Below are 21,093 nucleotides of genomic sequence, written 5' to 3'. Positions count from 1 at the left end.
CAGAGCTATGTCAACCAATGATGCTAGACAGGAATGCTGTTCACAGTAAGTAATGATTTTTTTTTATAGAAGCATGGTTATCAAGCTGCCTACAGTTGGGGAATTGATTTTTATTGTTTCTTAGTTTGGGGGTGATCTTGGAAAGTTAATTTTATAAATGTATGCAGTAAGCCTCTAAGCTCCTCCTAGTGGTAGCTGCTGGCAGAAATAATTTTATCATTTAACATTATGTCTATACAGGGGATTTAAAACTCAGTATCAGAAAAGCAGAGCTCCAGTTGTTATAAAGTTATAAAAAAATGTATCAGTAATACATTTAGTCCTGTTCAGATTAAAACAACAGAATGATGTTCAAGGGTAGCTTTCACTTTAACATGTTACCAGTTTAGTGGTATGGTCAAAAAGTTAAATTTATAATTTTCTTTCCTCGTAGAGCTTGCCTAAGTCATCATGGGCCACTCGGTGTTGGCCCTGTTTTTTTAAGCACTCTCTCACAACATTGAGCATTATGTCCAGCCTGCGATCAAGGGCTAAAAGATGTGGCTCTGACAGGATGGGGGTAAGAGGGTCCATGGATAGAGATTCACGCATGACATCACTCAAGCGATATGGTTCAGTATGAAGCAGTTCAAGCCGTTGCAGTGTAGATTTCCTAATCCTGAAAACAAGAAATATAATATCATGACTCAGATTGTTAATAATAGTCCTAAAATTGAAAAAAATTATAAATACGATTCCAAAGGTGGAGACGAGAGAGAGAGGGAGAGGGGGAGAGGGAGAGAGGGAGAGAGATAGCGAGACCTGTTTAGTGGCTCTAGTTATTTTTCTTACAGAAAAAAACATACTTATCTTGAAAAGAGGAATTTAAAGTATATCACGCATGCTGATACACCTACAGTTCAGCAGTAACAGCTTTGAAATGGGAAATTTTGGTACACTAAAACATAACTTTCATTGACTTACTATAAATGAAGAAAAGATATATAGAATTAATAGCAGCTTATAGAGTAGCTATTGAATATTAAAATAAATTATTATCAGGAACTACAATGCAGTTCTGGATAGGATCGGCAGTGAGCAGAAAAAATGCTAAGGGACCTAAAGTCTGCTACTCCCTAAATGATCATGTAGAATCGACGAGGGGTTATGCAATTACAGGGAAGGAAAGAAGGTAATTCATTTTTTAGATCATTTTATGTGAGACAATAGTGCTGATCAGTACAGGCCTTGTTCAGACACCTCAGCTTTTTTTGGAGCCAAAACTTGAATTGGATCCAGGAGAGGAGACAATTTAATGGTTATATACACTTTTGAATCAAAATGTATTTTTTTTTTAAGATACAGCTCTTATGTATCCTTATGTATCCTGTAAACATAGATGCTCTATCCTTCCATCAAAGCCAATTCCGTCCGGTCAGCTGCACTAACAGCTTCGATGAATCTGGTCCTGCTGGTCTCTGACACGCAGGATCCAGCTAATAATGACATCTAAATGCATATTTCTTTCTGCAGCAGGTACATGGTTTTCTGCAAGTTCCATCCAGACAAATGGAACTGATTTTCAGTCGCAGAAATTTCTGCAACTTAGGCATCATTTACACGAGCATAATATACGTGCGTGCGACGCGCGTGCTTTTCACGCGTGTCGTACGCACCTATATTAGTCTATGGGGCAGTGCAGACAGTGCGTGAATGTTGCGCAGCGCGAGTGCATTGCGTAAAACTCACGACATGTCCTATCTTTGTGCGTTGTTCGCGCATCACGCACCCATTGAAGTCAATGGGTGCGTGAAAACCACGCATGCTGCACGGAAGCACTTCCGTGCGAACTGCGTGATTCGCGCAACAGCTGTCAAACTGTGAATGTAAACAGAAAAGCATCACGTGCTTTTCTGTTTGCAAACATCCAAACGGAGTGTCATAATGATGGCGGCTGCGAGAAAATCTCGCAGCCGCGCATCATACACTGATGACACACGGAGCTGTTAAGTGCCTTTTGCGCACGCAAAACGCAGCGTTTTTTGCATGCGCAAAACGCACACGCTCGTGTAAATAAGGCCTTAGGGTATGTTCACACGTCTTAACAAAATACGCTTGAAATTATCGAGCTGTTTTCAGGCGAAAACAGCTCCTGAATTTCAGATGTTTTTGCAAGTGCACACGTTTTTCGCGGCGTCCATTACACGTAAAATTACACCTCGTCTGAACAGAACATCGTAAGACCCATTGAAAGCAATGGGCAGATGTTTGCAGATGTATTGGAGCCGTCTTTTCAGGCGTAATTCGAGGCGTAAAACGCCCGAATTACGTCTGAAAATAGGCCGTGTGAACATACCCTAAATCTGCCATGTGTTTATCCACCCCAAGTCCTTTTATACACAGTGCAGATTTTGCACGCATTTTTTTTCAAATCCAGGAGAGCAGATCCATAAGGCTTTCCTTTATATATTTCTTCAGATTAGGTTCTGTTCTGGGTTTTGGCTTAAAAAATACATGCAAAATCTGCAGCAAATATGCATTGTTCAAGCAAGGCCAAAGAGTGAATTCACACACTGCGGAATTGTAGCAGATTTTCAGTGCGAATTCTGCACTAAATATCTGCAGAAATATACAGTAAAATACACGTGAAAACCTTTTCTTTTCTAATCCACAACATGTTAGTTCTGTCTCAGATTTGACGCTGTTTTTCACCGTGCATTGTAGATTTCCGCCTTTTCAGTGCATAGGGTCAAATCTGCATCAAAATCTGCATGTAACACCTGTGGATTTTGTAGCGGATTTTCTGCAAAATCTGCGGCGGAAAAGGTTTGTGTTTCAGTTTTAGTTGCTGTGCCATTTATGGTTTGTCTGCTATCTTGGTTCCTTCTTTCTCTCTGATATGGTTCCGTTAATGCAGCCTACATTTCGCATCACGGAAGTGCGTCCGTGTGTCGCGCACAGTTTTCACGCCCCCATTGACTTCAATGGGTGCGTGATGCGCGAAAAACTAGCAAATATAGGACATGTTGTGAGTTTTACGCAGCGGACATACGCTGCGTGAAAATCACTGACAGTCTGAACGGCCCCATTGACTAACATAGGTCCGTGCGACGCGCGTAGCACAGACAAATTATACGTTCGTCTGAATAAGCCCTTAGATAGAGCAGAAATTATCTCTTCAGAAGAACTTTATGCATGGTGACATACAGAAGAACAAGGAGGGTGGAGCTGGGTGGGTAGTGGATGTGTCTCCGCGCTTCTAGGAGGAATTTGATAGGTGATAATCTTATATTTCACAGGAAGTGAGCCACATAGGAGAAACTGACCTCGTGTCTACAAATGAGAGCATGGTCTATTTTGGTGATCAGACTGAGATCACATGAAACAAGGGTGCCCATAATGAAAGGGTTTAAATGGTATAGATTCTACTGAGCTGGAAAAAAGAGATGACAATGCTAGAATATTGCTGGTCAGTTAGCATGACATGTGCAAATAAATAACCCTGCCAGAGTGCTTCTTGAAGGTTGGATTCACATAAAATGGAAATGCTTCGGATTACAGTCCAGCCATGTGGATGAGATTTGAACAAATTTCATCTGCATACTGCTGAACATTTTTCAGACGGAAATCTGCATGCTGCGGATTCTTTCCAATGTAGAAGTGGTCATATCAGCAGCAAAATTTTTATGTGGAAATGCTGCGGATGAGCTGCGGAAAATCTTCAGCATTTCTGTGCCGTCTGGGAATAGAAAAAAAAGGTCTACTTTCTTTTCCAGAAACTCTTGTCCATACTTCATCTTAGTCACATCCTAGTGAGTTAAAGGGGTTGTCCACTACCGAATAACTGATGACCTATCCACCAGATAGGTCATCAGTATGTGATTGGTGCGGGTCCGACACCTGGACCCTGCACCGATCAGCTGCTCCAGCACCGGATGTTATTGCACAGTATGCAGCATACAGAGCTGGAAGCAGTTGGCTGTATGGTGTCCGTGCTGCAGAACTTGAATAGGAGCAGAGCTGCAGTACGGCAGCTTGGCTGCTATTCCGTGACCGGAATAGCTATTTTAGGTGCCTCTGAGACCGGCACCGCGCACTGGTAGTGCAAAGCAACCAGAGTTATATACGAGCTGTTCCAGATTGCCCACATTGCGGAAACAGCTCATCTTGGGATACAGTCACCACACAGGTGCCTGGAACACGTGGCAATGTCTCTGAGGCGGCCATCTCCTGACTGTGTGTGATACTGCTCCTGGCCCTGCACTCCGGGAGACCGGCGTGGAGCGGAGAAGAGACCGACATCTCCAACTCAGGTGCCGGTTTCTTTCTTTTGTCCCCATGTCTTGATAACTAGGATGGCAAGTCAGAGACACTATTCCTCACAAGGAACAGCAGATTTAGACGGTGTGTAGGCGGCTATCTTAGGTTTAGGAGCAATGGCCGTTACAACTGTTGCTTTTCTGTTTACAAACATCCAAACGGAGTGTCAAAATGATGGCGGCTGCGAGAAAATCTCGCAGCCGCGCATCATACACTGACGACACACGCAGCTGTTAAGTGCCTTTTGCGCACGCAAAATGCAGCGTTTTTTTGCGTGCGCAAAACGCACACGCTCGTGTAAATCAGGCCTGAAGTTGTACAAACCAATTTTTTTGGCCCAACAGGACCACCTTAACTCTGCTTTCCTCATGATTGAAGATCAGGAGAACAGGAGTCGAAGGAAAAATTTTCGTCTTAGGGGCATACCGAAGTCAGTAGCTCATGAGACTTTACCCGCTGCTGCTAGATCGCTCTTCACAGAACTGTTAGGAGAAGACAGAGCACGGGCAGTTACAATTGAAAGAATTCACAGGGCTCTGCGCCCCAAACCCACGATGGCTGACCCACCTCGAGATGTAATTCGCGGACTTCTGAGCTATGTGGACACTGCTGCACTCCTAGAGAGCATTTGCATATTCAAAATGAAGGCTTGCAGGTTCTTTTCTTTCAAGACCTTGCGGCTAACACCCTGGCGAAAAGAAGATTACTTAAGCCGCTGACAGATATATTGCGAACTAGAAAGACCCCATTCCAATGGCTGTTCCCATTCGGACTTGCTGCCATGTGCGATGGAAAACAATTTACAATCAAGACGATCTCTATCAAATCTGGCAGAGACTTGATATTCCTCCTCGTGACATCCCATCTTGGTTGCCTATCTGTCCTGAAACATCTGTTTCGGATATCCCAAAACAAGACGGTTGGCATACTTACACCAATGGGAAATCTCCCAAACGTAAATCTGGTGACCACAACTTATCAGTACCCTGAAGATTGGGCTAGAGTTTTCACGTAGAACTCAAAGCAATTATCACCTTTACCTTGGAAAAGAATTGACTGTCTCATCTGTGACCAATTATTCTTTCTCTCAGGTTTCGTGAGTCTGTTGATATTATTTTCTATGTAGATACGTTACTGCCTTTTCTTCACAGGTCTAGTCTATGTCCTTCATGACTAAGCGTACTATTCTCCTACTGTATAACACTTGTCAAGTTTTATCCTTCTACTGCTCACATGCCTAATGGCATGTACGGGGCTATAATTAACCTCCTTGAGTGCAAGTCTCTTGGAACCCCCCCTCCCCCCGCTAAAGTTCTACCCTTGATTGCAACGTGATTTTATCTTATTGCGTTCTTTCCATTGAATACAATAAGTCCATAGATTTTATATACTGTGACATTGCAGATAACCGCTGTACTCCCTTGTACTGACAGTTACTGTGATGTGTATTGTTTCCTTAATGTTTTGGAAGAGTATTCTTTCCATGTTCTATTATGCCATGTTTGTTATTCGTATATTTTGTTCTGTATCAGATGTATGCTCTCGAAGTGGGACCCACTGGCCTATCCAATCCTTCCTTTTAAGACCCACATATGGCGACAATTAAAATAACCTTCCTCAAAACTAGAGGACTTAACACCCCACAAAAGCATAGACGAGTTTTCACCATGTTAAAGAGTCAACGGGCAGAGATCCTTTTTCTATAAGAAACACATTTCCGCCACTTCAATGTTCCCTCACTTTCACACACTCTTTTCCCCACATGGTTCCACAGCACGCACTCATCTGCATCTAGAGGTACCAGTATTGGGATTAATAAACACATTCCCTTCACTCTAATTTCTCACCAACTGGATCCTGATGCAAGATACACCTCTGTAAAAGGGAAAATAGGAAATGCTCTGATTACCCCAGCGAATTTGTAAGCTCCTAACACGAATCAAGATGCGTGGATTGCTTCCACCCTAGAATCCCTTTATTTGTTTTCAGAAGGCTTATTGATCGTAGGAGGTGACAAACTGTATTACTAACCCTATACTAGACACCACAGCTAAAACTCCCTCCCTCTCCAAAAGAGCGATGAAGAAAATGAAAATAATCCTATCTGACATGCATCTTGGAGATTGTTATACCCGAACGAAAGGGACTATACCTTTTTCTCCCAAATACATGGTACTTTTCATAGAATCGGTAGACTCTATATCTCACAGAGACATGTCACGGGACTAGTAGCTACGGATATAGGACCAACCACTGTTTCAGACGATGCCCCAGTTTCCGTGACTTTGTCCATTGCTTCGCTACCAACTAAGTCCTGGACCTTGTCTTTGAACGAGATAGGTGATCCCAAAAATGTTGAATTCTTACAAAACCAGCTAAAGGAATACTTTGGCTTTAATGACGATCAGGAGATCTCTTGGCCGATTTTATGGGAAGCCCACAAATCCTACAGAGGTGAATTTATAGCGTTAGGAGCAAGAGTTAAAAGGAGTCGTACAGCAAAGATGAACTCGCTCCTTAGTCAAATCTCCACTTTAGAGAACCTAGCCAAAAAATCTAGGCTCTGTGATGCACAGAGTGATCTCCTTAAACTCAGGAATGAACTTCGAGATCTCCTGAATGTCAAAGCTGCAAAGAACCTACTAATGTGTGAACACAAATATTATGCTCATGGTGATAGAGGATCCAAGATAATGTCAGCATTGTTTAAGAAACAGAAAGAAAGATCCTACATTACGGGCATAAGATTGAGCAATGGTGGAATAGCTACTGAGTCTATAGAAATCGCATCGGAATTTCACAAATTTTATTCCTCCCTATATAATTTACATGAATCCAACTCCAGGCAGGACTAACTAGACAATATGAATCTAATTTCAGCTTTCTAGACTCCATTAATATGCCCAGTCGTTCATCCTCAGAACAAGCAGCCCTCACCTCCCCTTTCATGATTGAAGAAATTTCCAAGGTTTTGACATCAATTCCTGGAGGGAAAAGTCCAGGTCCTGACGGATTGTTGATTCTATATTATTGTGACTAAAGAGTACATTTTATGAAATATCTCACTAAAATCAGGGGTACAATTACCACTAGAGATGAGCGAACTTATGAAAAGTTCGGTTCGGCTGGTTCGCCGAATTTCATGAAAAAGTTCGATTCGGACCGAACTAGTTCTGACCGAACCTGTAATACAAGAAAGCCCCTAAAAATCATGTATAACACTGTTTAAAAGCCCTAGAAGCTCTGTATAACACTCTTACGTCACCCATGAGTGTATCCAAGTACTTTTGAGCTGTCTTTAAGGCAAAGTTAGTGTTAAAGTTACTCCAACATGTATGGCTATAGGAAAACGGATGGGACACGGTGATAACTAACAGAAACCACTGCAATTGTGCATGTTGTGTGCTTAATGCATTGTTAAAAAAGGTACAAAAATTAACCATTTTTGGCGGCAGATGCCTGCCAGGGTTCATACATATAAGGCCCCATGCACACGACAGCAAAAAACCTCAGTTTTTGCGGACCGCAATTGCGGTCCGCAAAAACGGAGCCATTCACTTTCATTGAACACTGACACCTTTCCGTAGCACTACGGAAGGGCGTCAGTGCCGTGGAAATGTTCCGGTAATTATGGAACATGTCTGTTCTTTCGCATTTTGCGGGCCGTGCTCCCATACTTTGTATGGGAGCACGGCCTGAAAATGCGGCTGTCAGTCAGCGGCCGGCCGTGCCCGCAATCGCGGGCCGTGATTGCGGGCACGGTCGTGTGCATGGGGCCTAAGGTGGTAAAAGAAGAAGCAATGGCTTTTGACAAGCCCTCAAAAAATTTACCCTTTATGGTGGCAGATGCCTGCCGGGGTTCATCCATACATGGATGTAAAAGCAACAAGCATTGGCTTTTCACAAGCCCTCCAAAAATGTACCCTTTTTATTGGCAGATGCCTGCCGGGGTTCATCCATACATGGATGTAAAAGCAACAAGCAATGGCTTTTCACAAGCCCTCCAAAAATTTACCCTTTTTATTGGCAGATGCCTGCCGGGGTTCATCCATACATAGATGTAATGTAAAAGCAACAAGCAATGGCTTATGATAAGCCCTCCAAAAATGTACCCTTTTTATTGGCAGATGCCTGCCGGGGTTCATCCATACATGGATGTAATGTAAAAGCAAAAAGCAATGGCTTTTTACAAGCCCTCCAAAAATGTACCCTTTTTATTGGCAGATGCCTGCCGGGGTTCATCCATACATGGATGTAATTTAAAAGCAACAAGCAATGGCTTTTGACTAGCCCTCCAAAAATGTACCCTTTTTATTGGCAGATGCCTGCCGGGGTTCATCCATACATGGATGTAATGTAAAAGCAACAAGCAATGGCTTTTCACAAGCCCTCCAAAAATTTAACCTTTTGTAGCCAACGGACAGCAAGGGTGGTGGTAGTAGTATTGATTAGACAGGATGTCTCACAGGACAAATACGTATAAAGGTGGGAAAAACACTCAACCACCCATATGGAAAATTAGAGATAAGGACTCTAACAATATATGACAAACCAGAGAAACAGAGTCCATATATATCAATGTATGAAACAACTAAATATCTTTATTGAAAAAACCGAATAAAATACATTAAATGACATAGACAGAGAATCTAAAAATAAATCCTTGTACGGATCACAGATGTATACATTGAGCATATATATATATTTTTAAATACACTGATGGTATACACAGTTACTATAACTCAATGTAACTCTAACATGGGGTGCATCAACATAGGAATGATGTCAAAGTATAAGTTGTATGAAAAAAGACAATATGCCTAACTCTAAAAAGGCCTATGGTGACTAAAGAGTAAGTAATTAGTGCCTGGAAAAATGGCAAAGAGCCAAATTTAGATCCAATGTATGCACTTACCCATGTATGGGAGGTTGAGTGTGACCCAGCGGTATAGGATAGCGCCCCGACGCGCGTTTCGCCCGTAGCTTTTCACAAGCCCTCCAGGCCTGCTTGTAGCAGACGGCAGTGGAGGTGTATTGGTGGTAGTAGAGGTAGCCAACGGACAGCAAGTGTGGTGGTAGTAGTAGTAGCATCACATTAAAAGAGACTGGACAGTCACAGGACAAAGCCCTGTGGTGGGGCAGGCCTCAGGCCTGCTTGTAGCAGACGGCAGTGGAGGTGTATTGGTGGTAGTAGAGGTAGCTAACGGACAGCAAGGGTGGTGGTAGTAGTAGTAGCAGCACATTAAAAGAGACTGGACAGTCACAGGACAAAGCCCTGTGGTGGGGCAGGCCTCAGGCCTGCTTGTAGCAGACGGCAGTGGAGGTGTATTGGTAGTAGTAGAGGTAGCCAACGGACAGCAAGGGTGGTAGTAGTAGTAGCAGCACATTAAAAGACACTGGATAGTCACAGGACAAAGCCCTGTGGTGGGGCAGGCCTGCTTGTAGCAGACGATACTGGGGGTGGATTGGTGGTAGAAGTAGTAGCAGCACCAACAGCGGCACATTAAAAAAAAGAGTGGACATGACAGAATCCCGTAGTAGCAGGTGGCAGTAGCAGGCGGCAGCGGCAGCAGCAGCAGCAGCAATGTCAGATCTAATCAGTGGCATCAGGTACAGTGGTTTTAAAATTCTCACCGATCCACGCTTGATTCATTTTCAGACACGTGAGATTTTCCAAGCTGTTGGCGGACAATCTTGTTCGCTTAGGGGTGACGAAGCCCCCTGCCGCGCTGAATACCCTCTCTGACGCTACACTGGAGGGTGGACAAGATAGTACACCCATGGCAAACTGGGCCAGGTCTTGCCAATGATCCAATCTGCTCACTCAGAAGTCCATGGGGCCTGGGATCAGCATTTCTGACGGAGAAAGGGCACAGTCCAGGTACGAGTGAACCTGGTTGTTTAGGTGCTGCACCTGGTGATGGTGAACATCCCTTTGGTGACTACGATGTGTGTCAGGTCGGGGTATTGGATGTAAAAATGTTGTCATATTCTCCAAACTGAATTGGCTGCTGCTGCTGCTGCCGCCTATTGCAGAGTTAGCTCTGCCAGAGGCAGTGGAACGATGAGACAGTGGGGAGCGGAGAGTGGCCCCCCGGTCAGACATGCTTGCAGCAGGTGTTTGCCGTTTGAAAGCCATGACAAGCTAGCTTCATAGCTTCTCTCGATAATAAGCCAATTTTGCCTCCCTCTCGGAAGGCGCAAAAAACTCCCGCATTCTGGCTTTATACCGAGGGTCTAAAAGTGTGGCTATCCAGTACTCATCTCTTTGCTTCATGCTAACAATACGAAAGTAAGTGCGCAAGTAACGAAGCATACAGCTCGCCATCCTGGCCAGCGTTTCAGAGGGCCCGGTTGGTTCCATCTCCGCCCCATACTGCCATGGTTGTCCATCATCAAGGTCGTCGTCAGACTCGTCATCACCATCACTGTCATGTTGTGCGGCTGCCTCGTTTCCTATCCCTTCCTGTGATTCCATCTCCAAATCCAGCTCCTCTTCAGGTCCTGTTTCCTCATCCACATCCTCCTCCTCCTCCTCTTCCTCAACATCCATAGCCAGATGTGATCCTTCCTCCATCCTTTGCTGAATCATCGCTGGAAGCGTTTGCTCCATAATGAATATCAGCGGCATAACATCGTTCATTCCGCTAGCGTCACGGCTCACAAATCGTGTGGCCTCTTCAAAGGGCCTCAAAACCCGACATGCGTCTCTAACCAGCTGCCAGTGCCTGAGCTCGAAATTACACTGGCTCCAAACGCTGCCCGTCTGCTGCATCAGGAAATCATTCACGGCTTTCCGCTGTTCGTACAGACGGTCCAACATGTGCAGGGTGGAATTCCAGCGTGTTGGAACGTCGCAAATCAGGCTGTGTTCTGGGAGATTGTTTTGACGCTGCAAGTCCAGGAGGGCGTGCTTAAATGCATACGAACGTCTAAAGCGAACGCAAACTCTCCTGGACATGGCCAGCACACCCTTCAAACCAACATATGACTTTAAGAAGCGTGTTATGACCAGATTGATCACATGTGCCATGCAAGGAGCGTGTGTCAGGTGACCTAGACGCAGTGCAGCCACAACGTTCTTCCCGTTATCAGAGACAACATTGCCCAGTGTGAGTTTCAGAGGAGACAGCCAGCGTGCGATTTCCTCCTTGATGCACAGCAGCAGCTCCTGCCCTGTGTGGCTTTTCTCGCCCAGGCTCAGCAGGTGTAAGACAGCGTTGTGGCGCTTCACCTTGCATCTATGAAAAGAGGAGGGAGGAGGAGTGGAAGATACGCTGTGTCCTGTCGGGGACGGGAAGACCTCCATTGAGGAGGGCAAGGAGGAGGAGTAGGAGGAGGAGGATGGTAGGTGCCTTGTGTCCGGAGTTGAACCAGAAAGATACAAGCGTGCAGGTGGTAAATGCCTGGCATTGCTGCGGTGGTGCATCGGACTGCAAAATATTGACCCAGTGGGCCGTGAAAGACATGTACTGTCCCTGCCCATAGTTGCTGCTCCACGTGTCGACGGTGGCATGTACCCTGCTGCACACGGATAATTGCAAGGACTGGCACACCTTTTCCTCCACGTGCTTGTGCAAGGCAGGGACAGCTGTTTTGGAGAAGTAATGTCGGCTAGGTATTCGCCACCTAGGCTGTGCGCACGCCATCAATTGCTTGAAGCCGGCGGAGTCGACCAGGGGGTACGGCAGCGACTGCACCACCAACAATTTAGCCAGGTGTGAATTAAGCCGCACGACAAGTGGATGACTGGGTATATATTGTTGCTTATTGGACAACGATTCCGTAATGGATAACTGACGGGACGTAGGAGGAGCACTAGATGACAGTGATGATGATGATGACAACGACATGGTGGATAAGGCCTGGCTACTACTTAGATGACAGGGACTCGGAGCAGCAGCAGCAGCGGCAGAGGGTCTTCATTAGATGTACATGATGATGGTGGGGCATGTCGATTGTCCCACATGGCCTTGTGATGCCGCTCCATGTGTTTACGTAGAGCGGTAGTTCCTACATGGCTGCCCTGCCCACGCCTTTCTTTCTGCTTGCAGATACGGCACTGTGCCATGTTTTCGTCCTCCGGGAAGGTACAGAAAAATTGCCACATGGCAGAGTGCCGTAAGGAGGTAGTACCACGTCCACCACCACCACCACCACCCGAGCTTGCCCCTTGTCTGGCAGGCTTTTTTCGGGAGCCTACACCAGAATCAGTGTCGCCGTCACCGGCTCCTGAGCTGACCTTACCGCTGCAACGTTTTGCAGATTGACTTCTGCCCCTACCTCGGCTTGGCTGTTTATCACTGCCAGTGCCGCCACTACTACCCTCCTCCTCTGACGCCGTCATCACCTCGTCACCTGGTTCCCACGTCCTGTCTAAAACAACATCATCATCATAGCCCTCCTCATCATCCCCGCCACTTCTGTCACTGTGTTGTGAATGTGATGTGACATTATGGCGGGCACCATGCCCCCCCTCATTACTGCGTCTGCCACCACGGCTACCACCACCAACACCCCCACTACCACAGCTATGCGTCTCGGACACCGCTTCCACCTCCACCACCACCGCAACACACTCCGTTGGCTGACTCGCGGAAAACAAATCATCATCACAATGTTGTTCAGTATCTTCCTTCGCACCCGAGGAGATGTCTCTTAGGACTCTCAGGAAAGATGGCTTCCCGCTAGGAAGGGGGAGTGAAGACATAGATGATGGAATGGAAACGCTAGAAATACCCATATTACTACTGTCACTGGGCCAAGGAACTATAGATGATCTGGAATCCAACGAAACCTGGCTTGAAGCCAGATCGTCAGAGTCTTCCTACTGAGATAAGAATTAAAAGGAAAAAACACGGCGCCACATAGTGTAAGTAAGCCTAAGAAATATCAAGCTATTGTTTGGCAGATGGAGGCTTACCACAGGTAGATAGATCTAGAGCGTGTAATAGGTAGACAGGTGTTGAATGAGTGCTGCTGCCGAGATCCCAGCCGGTCAGCCCGGAAGGACCACCGCAATAGGTACTGTAGAGATTCTTTGAAAAACGGGACTCCGTGAGGCGCTGCTACTCAAAAAGGATTCAATAGTAATAGTAACTGATGCTTTATTGTTACAGGCTACGCGTTTCAATGCTGCACCGGCATCTTCCTCAGGCCACACACATTGCAGTCTTAAACAACAGCCCTTTTAAATACACCACGCGGGAAAAAAACCGCCAATGTAAACAGGGTCAAAGTGCAACGGTGACGTAATCACCGGGGAAAGTTCAGGCTTAAAAATACATGAAAAACATCCATTTGTATATACTAATTGATTGAAACTAGAGAAGACAAAAAATTAAAAAGGGTATGGAATATAAAAAGATATAAATAAAAAGGACAATTAAAGACAATCTCATAAATACAGTAATATACATGTCGATGAATTTAAACATGAGTTGAAACTCAACAAAATATACATAAGTTTATGCTGTATCGCATTAGCGATGTTTTGCGGTAATTAAACAATTACTTAAAATGAAAACAAATTTAAGGGAAATGAACTTAATGGGTGAAAATGATTAAAACTACTATTAAACCCATATCGATAGGAACTCAACTAAACGAGGAGAGCACACCTAATGATGTCTATTTTGATAGAACTAATGATCATCCATTGGGATGATCTTAATAATATTTTCAATAGTTGCCCTTTGGACAAAAATGTGGAAAATTCAGTGGGGACTTCTATCTTAAATAAATATAAGTATCAAGTATACTTGCTGATTTTGTAAGTTTGCCCACTGTCAAAGACATGAACAGTCTAGAATTTTTAGGCTAGGTTAATTTTACCAGTGAGAGATAGATTATATTTTTAAAAAAAAAAGAAAATCACTGTAAAGGATCTGCCAGGCACAACTTCTGTGTATATGCCCATAGGTAATCAGTCTGCACCTGAGTCTATGTCTCTGAGACCGACTCCATCTTCCACCACTCAGGATGGCAGGCTTAGGAGTGGGAGAGCCTATCGCAGCCTGGCCAGACGGAGCTAGCTCCCACCCTCTGTCTATTTATACCTGCCTTTCCTTTTCCTCCTTTGCTTGTGATTCTTCTCGTGTCTTTTCCTGGCCCAGCTACAGCTTCTACTATTTGATCCTGCTCCATACTGACCCTGGCTTACTGACTACTCTCCTGCTCTGCGTTTGGCACCTCGTGCACTCCTGGTTTGACTCGGCTCGTTCACCACTCTTGTTGCTCACGGTGTTGCCGTGGGCAACTGCCCCTTTTCCCTTAGCTTTGTGTACCCTTGTCTGTTTGTCTCGTGCACTTACTGAGCGTAGGGACCGCCGCCCAGTTGTACCCCGTCGCCTAGGGCGGGTCGTTGCAAGTAGGCAGGGACAGAGTGGCGGGTAGATTAGGGCTCACTTGTCCGTTTCCCTACCCCCATCATTACAATCACGTTGTCAAAATTATATATATTTATTTGCATTGTGCACAGAGAAATAAGTATTTGATCCCTTTGGCAAACAAGACTTAATACTTGGTGGCAAAACCCTTGTTGGCAAGCACAGCAGTCAGACGTTTTTTGTAGTTGATGGTGAGGTTTGCACACATGTTAGATGGAATTTTGGCCCACTCCGCTTTGCAGATCATCTGTAAATCATTACGATTTTGAGGCTGTCGCTTGGCAACTCGGATCTTCAGCTCCCTCCATAAGTTTTCGATGGGATTAAGGTCTGGAGACTGGCTAGGCCACTCCATGACCTTAATGTGCTTATTTTTGAGCCACTCCTTTGTTGCCTTGGCTGTATGTTTCGGGTCATTGTCGTGCTGGAAGACCCAGCCACGAGCCATTTTTAATGTCCTGGTGGAGGGAAGGAGGTTGTCACTCAGGATTTGATGGTACATGGCTCCATCCATTCTCCCATTGATGCGGTGAAGTAGTCCTGTGCCCTTAGCAGAAAAACACCCCAAAAACATAATGTTTCCACCTCCATGCTTGACAGTGGGGACGGTGTTCTTTGGGTCATAGGCAGCATTTCTCTTCCTCCAAACACGGCGAGTTGAGTTAATGCCAAAGAGCTAAATTTTAGTCTCATCTGACCACAGCACCTTCTCCCAATCACTCTCAGAATCATCCAGATGTTCATTTGCAAACTTCAGACGGGCCTGTACATGTGCCTTCTTGAGCAGGGGGACCTTGCGGGCACTGCAGGATTTTAATCCATTACGGCGTAATGTGTTACCAATGGTTTTCTTGGTGACTGTGGTCCCAGCTGCCTTGATATCATTAACAAGTTCCCCCCGTGTCGTTTTCGGCTGAGCTCTCACCTTCCTCAGGATCAAGGATACCCCACGAGGTGAGATTTTGCATGGAGCCCCAGATCGATGTCGATTGACAGTCATTTTGTATGTCTTCCATTTTCTTACTATTGCACCAACAGTTGTCTCCTTCTCACCCAGCGTCTTACTTATGGTTTTGTAGCCCTTTCCAGCCTTGTGCAGGTCTATGATCTTGTCCCTGACATCCTTAGAAAGCTCTTTGGTCTTGTCCATGTTGTAGAGGTTAGAGTCAGACTGATTAATTGACTCTGTGGACAGGAGTCTTTTATACAGGTGACCATTTAAGACAGCTGTCTTTAATGCATGCACCAAGTTGATTTGGAGCGTGTAACTGGTCTGGAGGAGGCTGAACTCTTAATGGTTGGTAGGGGATCAAATACTTATTTCTCTGTGCACAATGCAAATAAATATATATAATTTTGACTATGTGATTTTCTGTTTTTTTTTAAAATATAATCTATCTCTCACTGGTCAAATTAACCTAGCCTAAAAATTCTAGACTGTTTATGATTTGGCAGTGGGCAAACTTACAAAATCAACAAGGGATCAAATACTTATTTCCTTCACTGTATATAGATCCGAACAAGATGTCAGCCGCACAGCCTCTTTTCTTATCATATGTGGGTGCAAGTCCGTCCAGGTCAGGGCTAATGAACCTGATGCAAATAGATCCAAGAATCAGGCAGCACTCCAAGGTGTAAGCAAAATAGAAAGGGTGCTTTATTGGTCCATAGAAAAACACAACGTTTCAGCTCAGGAAGGCTCCTGTGTTGAGCTAAAATGTCGTGATTTTCTATGGACCAATAAAGCACCTTTTCTTTTTCTTTTTTAAAACAATTAAGTTTATGGGGAAAACAGAAGGAAAGAAGGGAGGGGGAACAATGTAATACAATCAGCAGTGCAGAGGATCAGTTAGATTTCCAGTAAACACAAATTACACATCATCAAGAGATTGACTTAACTGGTCAAGCAGGATAAATAGATGGGGGGGGGGGGAGGCAGGGAAGGGAGATAAGGGGGGGAAAGAAAAGAAAACTAAATAACTTTCAATTTTTATCTCGCTGTGCTTATGAAGGAAACAATGCAGATGAAACACTCACATTTGTTTTAAATTGTAAGCAATTCCCCACCCCATTGAATTTTAAAAAGAAAAACATAAATCAGGGATGGAGGCATCCACGGGAACCAGCCCACCGCACACAGCCACCACAACAGAACCCATCATATCTATGCGGGGACAGGGGAGTAATAGTAAGGACATGAAGAAGAAGAAGCATGGCTCTCGCCCACACCAGACAACCACTGGGATCCTGACCATATCTTACACGGGTGCATTCCCCAGGAGCACCTGTTCGTGGAACCAGACCGTTGGTTCAAAGAATTTCCGTATTTGTATTTGAATGTTTTGCGGGAGTAATGCAATGAATGTTTCCCATGTTTCAAAATATCGTTGGACCTGTAATTCCTTATGGAGAGAGGCCTCCACCCAGTCCATGTTCAATAAATAGGATAATTTATCCAAGAATAATTTGAAAGGTGGGGGCTGATTAGCAAGCCAGGTTTGTAATATGGCTTTCGTCCCTGCTGCCGCCACATAATGCAACAATTTGTGTGCCCCGGGGGAACACCCGTGAACTTCAGGGTCCATGTACCCAAACACCGCCCACAATATCGTATCAGGGACAAAATTGGTGAGGTGAGTAGTAGTGAATGTGCGTATGCGAGACCAAAATACACGAATGTGCGGGCATGACCACAAACAATGGTAGAGATTGGCTGCGGGTGCTTTACATTTGAAGCAACACGATGATTCATAGATACCAATCTTATACCCCACACTTGGGGTCAAATAGGACCTATGGGAACTCTTAAGTCGCATTTCCAGAAAACGGGCAGAGAAAAAAAATTTATGTGCCTGCTCTAGAGCCGCCAGTATCATGGTAGGACTTAGTGTCTGATTGTCACCCTGCCATTTAGTTAAAGGAGTCTGGGATTGTGAGTAATCAAGGGGAACATGAAGGAATTGGTAGTTTCTAGATATTTGGCCCTTCGAGGAGTTGGGACTGGAACATTTTAGGAGCAAATAAGGATTCCATTCCAGGTCTGGCAGTTGCGGTAAAACCTTTTTGATATAACTGTCGACTTGAAGAAAACTAAAGTGATCGATGGGTAACTCAGGATATTTAGAGCGGAGTTCTAAAAGTGTAAGAGCCCTACGTTCGTCCTTATTTAAAAGCTGTTTTAGGGAGGTGATTCCTAACCTGTGCCATCTGTGGAAAATTGACAGTGGATTACCATCCTGAAAATGATTATTACAGATTAGTGGTAAATGGAGAGATAACAGAGGAGAAAGCTGGCCAAATCGCCTGATTTTCTGCCAGGCTTTCCAAGTGGCAAAAAAGTAGCGGGTTAGCTCTAGTCTCTACAGATAATCCTTCATATGGAAGGTGCAAGAGTCCCAACAAAGCCCGTCCAGAAAATAATCTGGAATCCAGAATGTACGAGGTATAATGAGAGGTGTTCCCAAGCCAGTCCGAGACATAATGGAACAAGGCCACAAGGTTGTACTGCCTAATGTCGGGGAAATGAATGCCCCCATTGGCTCTTGGTTGTTGTGAAATCTGATAGGCAATGCGGGATCCCCCCCCACACACTAATGTCCTGTATAAGTAGTTAATGCGTTTTTCATCTTTAGGGGTGAGATTTATTGGGAGGGTATGGAAAATATATAGGAGACGAGGGAACTCCGTCATCTTAAGAAGATTGGCCTTCCCTAGGTATGAAAGGGTGAAGGGTTTTCTAATTCCTCTATATAACGTGTGATATTAAATCTGTAGAGTTTAGCAGGGTGTCTGGAGATTTGAACTCCTAAATATTTGATCACATGATTGCTCCATCTAAATAGAAAGGGGTTTAAAAGGCCCTCTCAACAATAATGTCTCTGTCTTGTCCCTATTAAAGAGGCTCTGTCACCACATTATAAGTGGCCTATATTGTACCAGGACCGGGTGGGCCGATTATCGGGATACTATCTTAAAGAGGCTCTGTCACCACATTATAAGTGGCCTATATTGTACATGATGTGATTGGCGCTGTAATGTAGATTACAGCAGTGTTTTTTTATTTAGAAAAACGATCATTTTTGACGGAGTTATGACCTATATTAGCTTTATGCTAATGAGTCTCTCAATGGACAACTGGGCGTGTTTTACTATATGGCCAAGTGGGTGTTGTGTAGAGAAGTGTGTGACACTGACCAATCAGCATCATACACTTCTCTCCTTTCATTTATACAGCACATAGCGATATAGCTATATCGCTATATGCAGCCACATAAGCACACTATAACGTTACTGCAGTGTCATGACAATGAATATACATTACCTCCAGCCAGGACTGATGTGTATTCAGAATCCTGACACTTCGCTAATACAATCCCGACACTACAGCACAGGAACCGTAATCTCGTGAAATTACGCTGTAAACTGTCATTTCAAACGAGATTACGCTTGCTGTGCTGTAGTGTCGGGATTGTATTAGCGAAGAGTCGGGATTCTGAATACACATCACGTCCTGGCTGGAGGTAATGTATATTCATTGTCAGGACACTTGATTAACGTTAATGTGTGTTTATGTTGCAGCACATAGCGATATAGCTATATCGCGATGTGCTGTATTAATGAATGGAGAGAAGTGTATGACGCTGATTGGCCAACGTCATACACTTCTCTCCACAACGCCCACTTGGCCATATAGTAAAACACGCCCAGTTGTCCATTGAGAAACTCATTAGGATAAAGCTAATATAGGTCATAACTCCATCAAAAATGATATTTTTTCTAAATAAAAAACACTGCTGTAATCTACATTACAGCGCCGATCACATCATGTACAATATAGGCCACTAATGTGGTGACAGAGCCTCTTTAAGATATTATCCCGATAATCGACCCACCCGGTCTAGTTCTTCAAGAAGGGGGTTTAGTGTTTGCTTGGGGTCTGTAACTACCAACATGATATCATCCGCAAAAGCGGCTACTTTTAGTTCTAGGTCTTATACAGTAAGGCCCTGAAAATTTGAGGTCTTAGAAAGGTGACGCAGTAAGGGATCTATGGAAAGATTAAACAGAAGGGGGGACAAGGGGCATCCCTGCTTGGTGCCTCTAAAAATATCTATAGGGGTGGAGTTATGCCCATTGACCGCCACACAGGTCGCAGCCCCCACACAAAGCGACTGGATGAATTCGGTAAAAATAGAATCCACCCCCCGTACAGACCAGCACCTCATCCAAAAACGGCCATGCCACCATATCAAACGCTTTCTCATTAACATAGTCACTGGCTGCGCGGGATCCTGTGCCGCGACTGTAGCGGCTATTGCAGATCTGATATTTTTTATACAAGTCCTACCTCGTGTAAAACCCGTTTGAGCATTAGACAAAAGATCGGGACATAGCACCAGGTTGAAATCGCCCCCAATAATTAGGCTATGTCTAGGGAGACCCAATATTAGTTGAAGAATTTCTGGATCAAATTCCTGCTGGTCATGATTGGGAGCATAGATATTCACCAACAAATAAGGGACATCAGCGATCTTTACTTGTAAAATGAGGTATCTACCCTGTGTGTCATTAAAGGAACAGTGTCATCACAAATATTTTATTAATATGTTAAAGATGTTAGTGCCTTAATATAAACGTTTATTTTCATTTGTGTGTTTGTGTTTTACTGTTTCTTATTTTCACACTTTTTTTTCCCTATGGGGGCTGCCATTTTTTGTTCCATTTCTGTGTGTGTCGATTAACGACACACACAGACATGGAATACGGCAGCCACAGTCCCATAGGGACTGCGAACGGCTCCCGTCCCATTGACTGCCGTGTACGGCGTCTGTGTGGGAACTGCGCATGCGCCGCTCCCACACAGTCCTATTCGAAATTGGCGCCGTCCGGCGCCATTTTCCTGTGGACCGGAAGTCGCGGCCGGACAGTAATATTACTACTTCCGGTCGCGGCTTCCGGACAAGTGCACATGGAACAGCGGCAGCAAAGGGAGCGGACGGGCCGCGGCGGCAGGAGCAGGTAAGCGATTTCAATGTATGTTAGTGTTTGTGTGTGTTTACTACTGCATGTAAACCTACTACACTGTGGGTTACCTCAAAAAATGGCGACGCACAGTGTAGCAGGTTAAACCTTTCAAACCCCTCGTTTATCCCGGCACTAGCCAGGATAAAGGAGGGGGGGATGCTGAGCGCTCACTAGAGCGATAGCTTTTAACCCAATGTTGCAATGCTGCAATTTTGGGAACTAGCTCCAAACAGCTCCATCTAGTGACCAAAAATGGGTAGTATTATAAATTTGAAAAAATTTATAATATTTCCTGACTCGCGAAAAAAATAAAAAAAATTTGAACAATGTTTTATCACCCACACACTAAATGTTTAAATTTTAAAAAAAAAACATGTTTTTG

General features: G+C 44.5%; 1 protein-coding gene across 1 annotated transcript in view; it reads right to left on the bottom strand.

Moving 5' to 3' along the window:
* Positions 1-329: 329 nt before the first annotated feature.
* The window catches only part of LOC142657243 (extracellular serine/threonine protein kinase FAM20C-like), a 128,356-nt gene continuing 107,592 nt past the window's right edge, over positions 330-21,093 (bottom strand). The window contains exon 10 of the mRNA XM_075832291.1: positions 330-658. Coding sequence (XP_075688406.1) covers positions 412-658 — 247 coding nt within the window. The 3' untranslated portion in view covers positions 330-411. The remainder of the gene's footprint in view (positions 659-21,093) is intronic.

This window comes from Rhinoderma darwinii, chromosome 7, assembly GCF_050947455.1.
Source record: "Rhinoderma darwinii isolate aRhiDar2 chromosome 7, aRhiDar2.hap1, whole genome shotgun sequence".
Lineage (NCBI taxonomy): Eukaryota > Metazoa > Chordata > Amphibia > Anura > Rhinodermatidae > Rhinoderma > Rhinoderma darwinii.
Note: the sequence above shows the minus strand (reverse complement) of the source record. Positions and strands in the feature narration are given on the sequence as shown.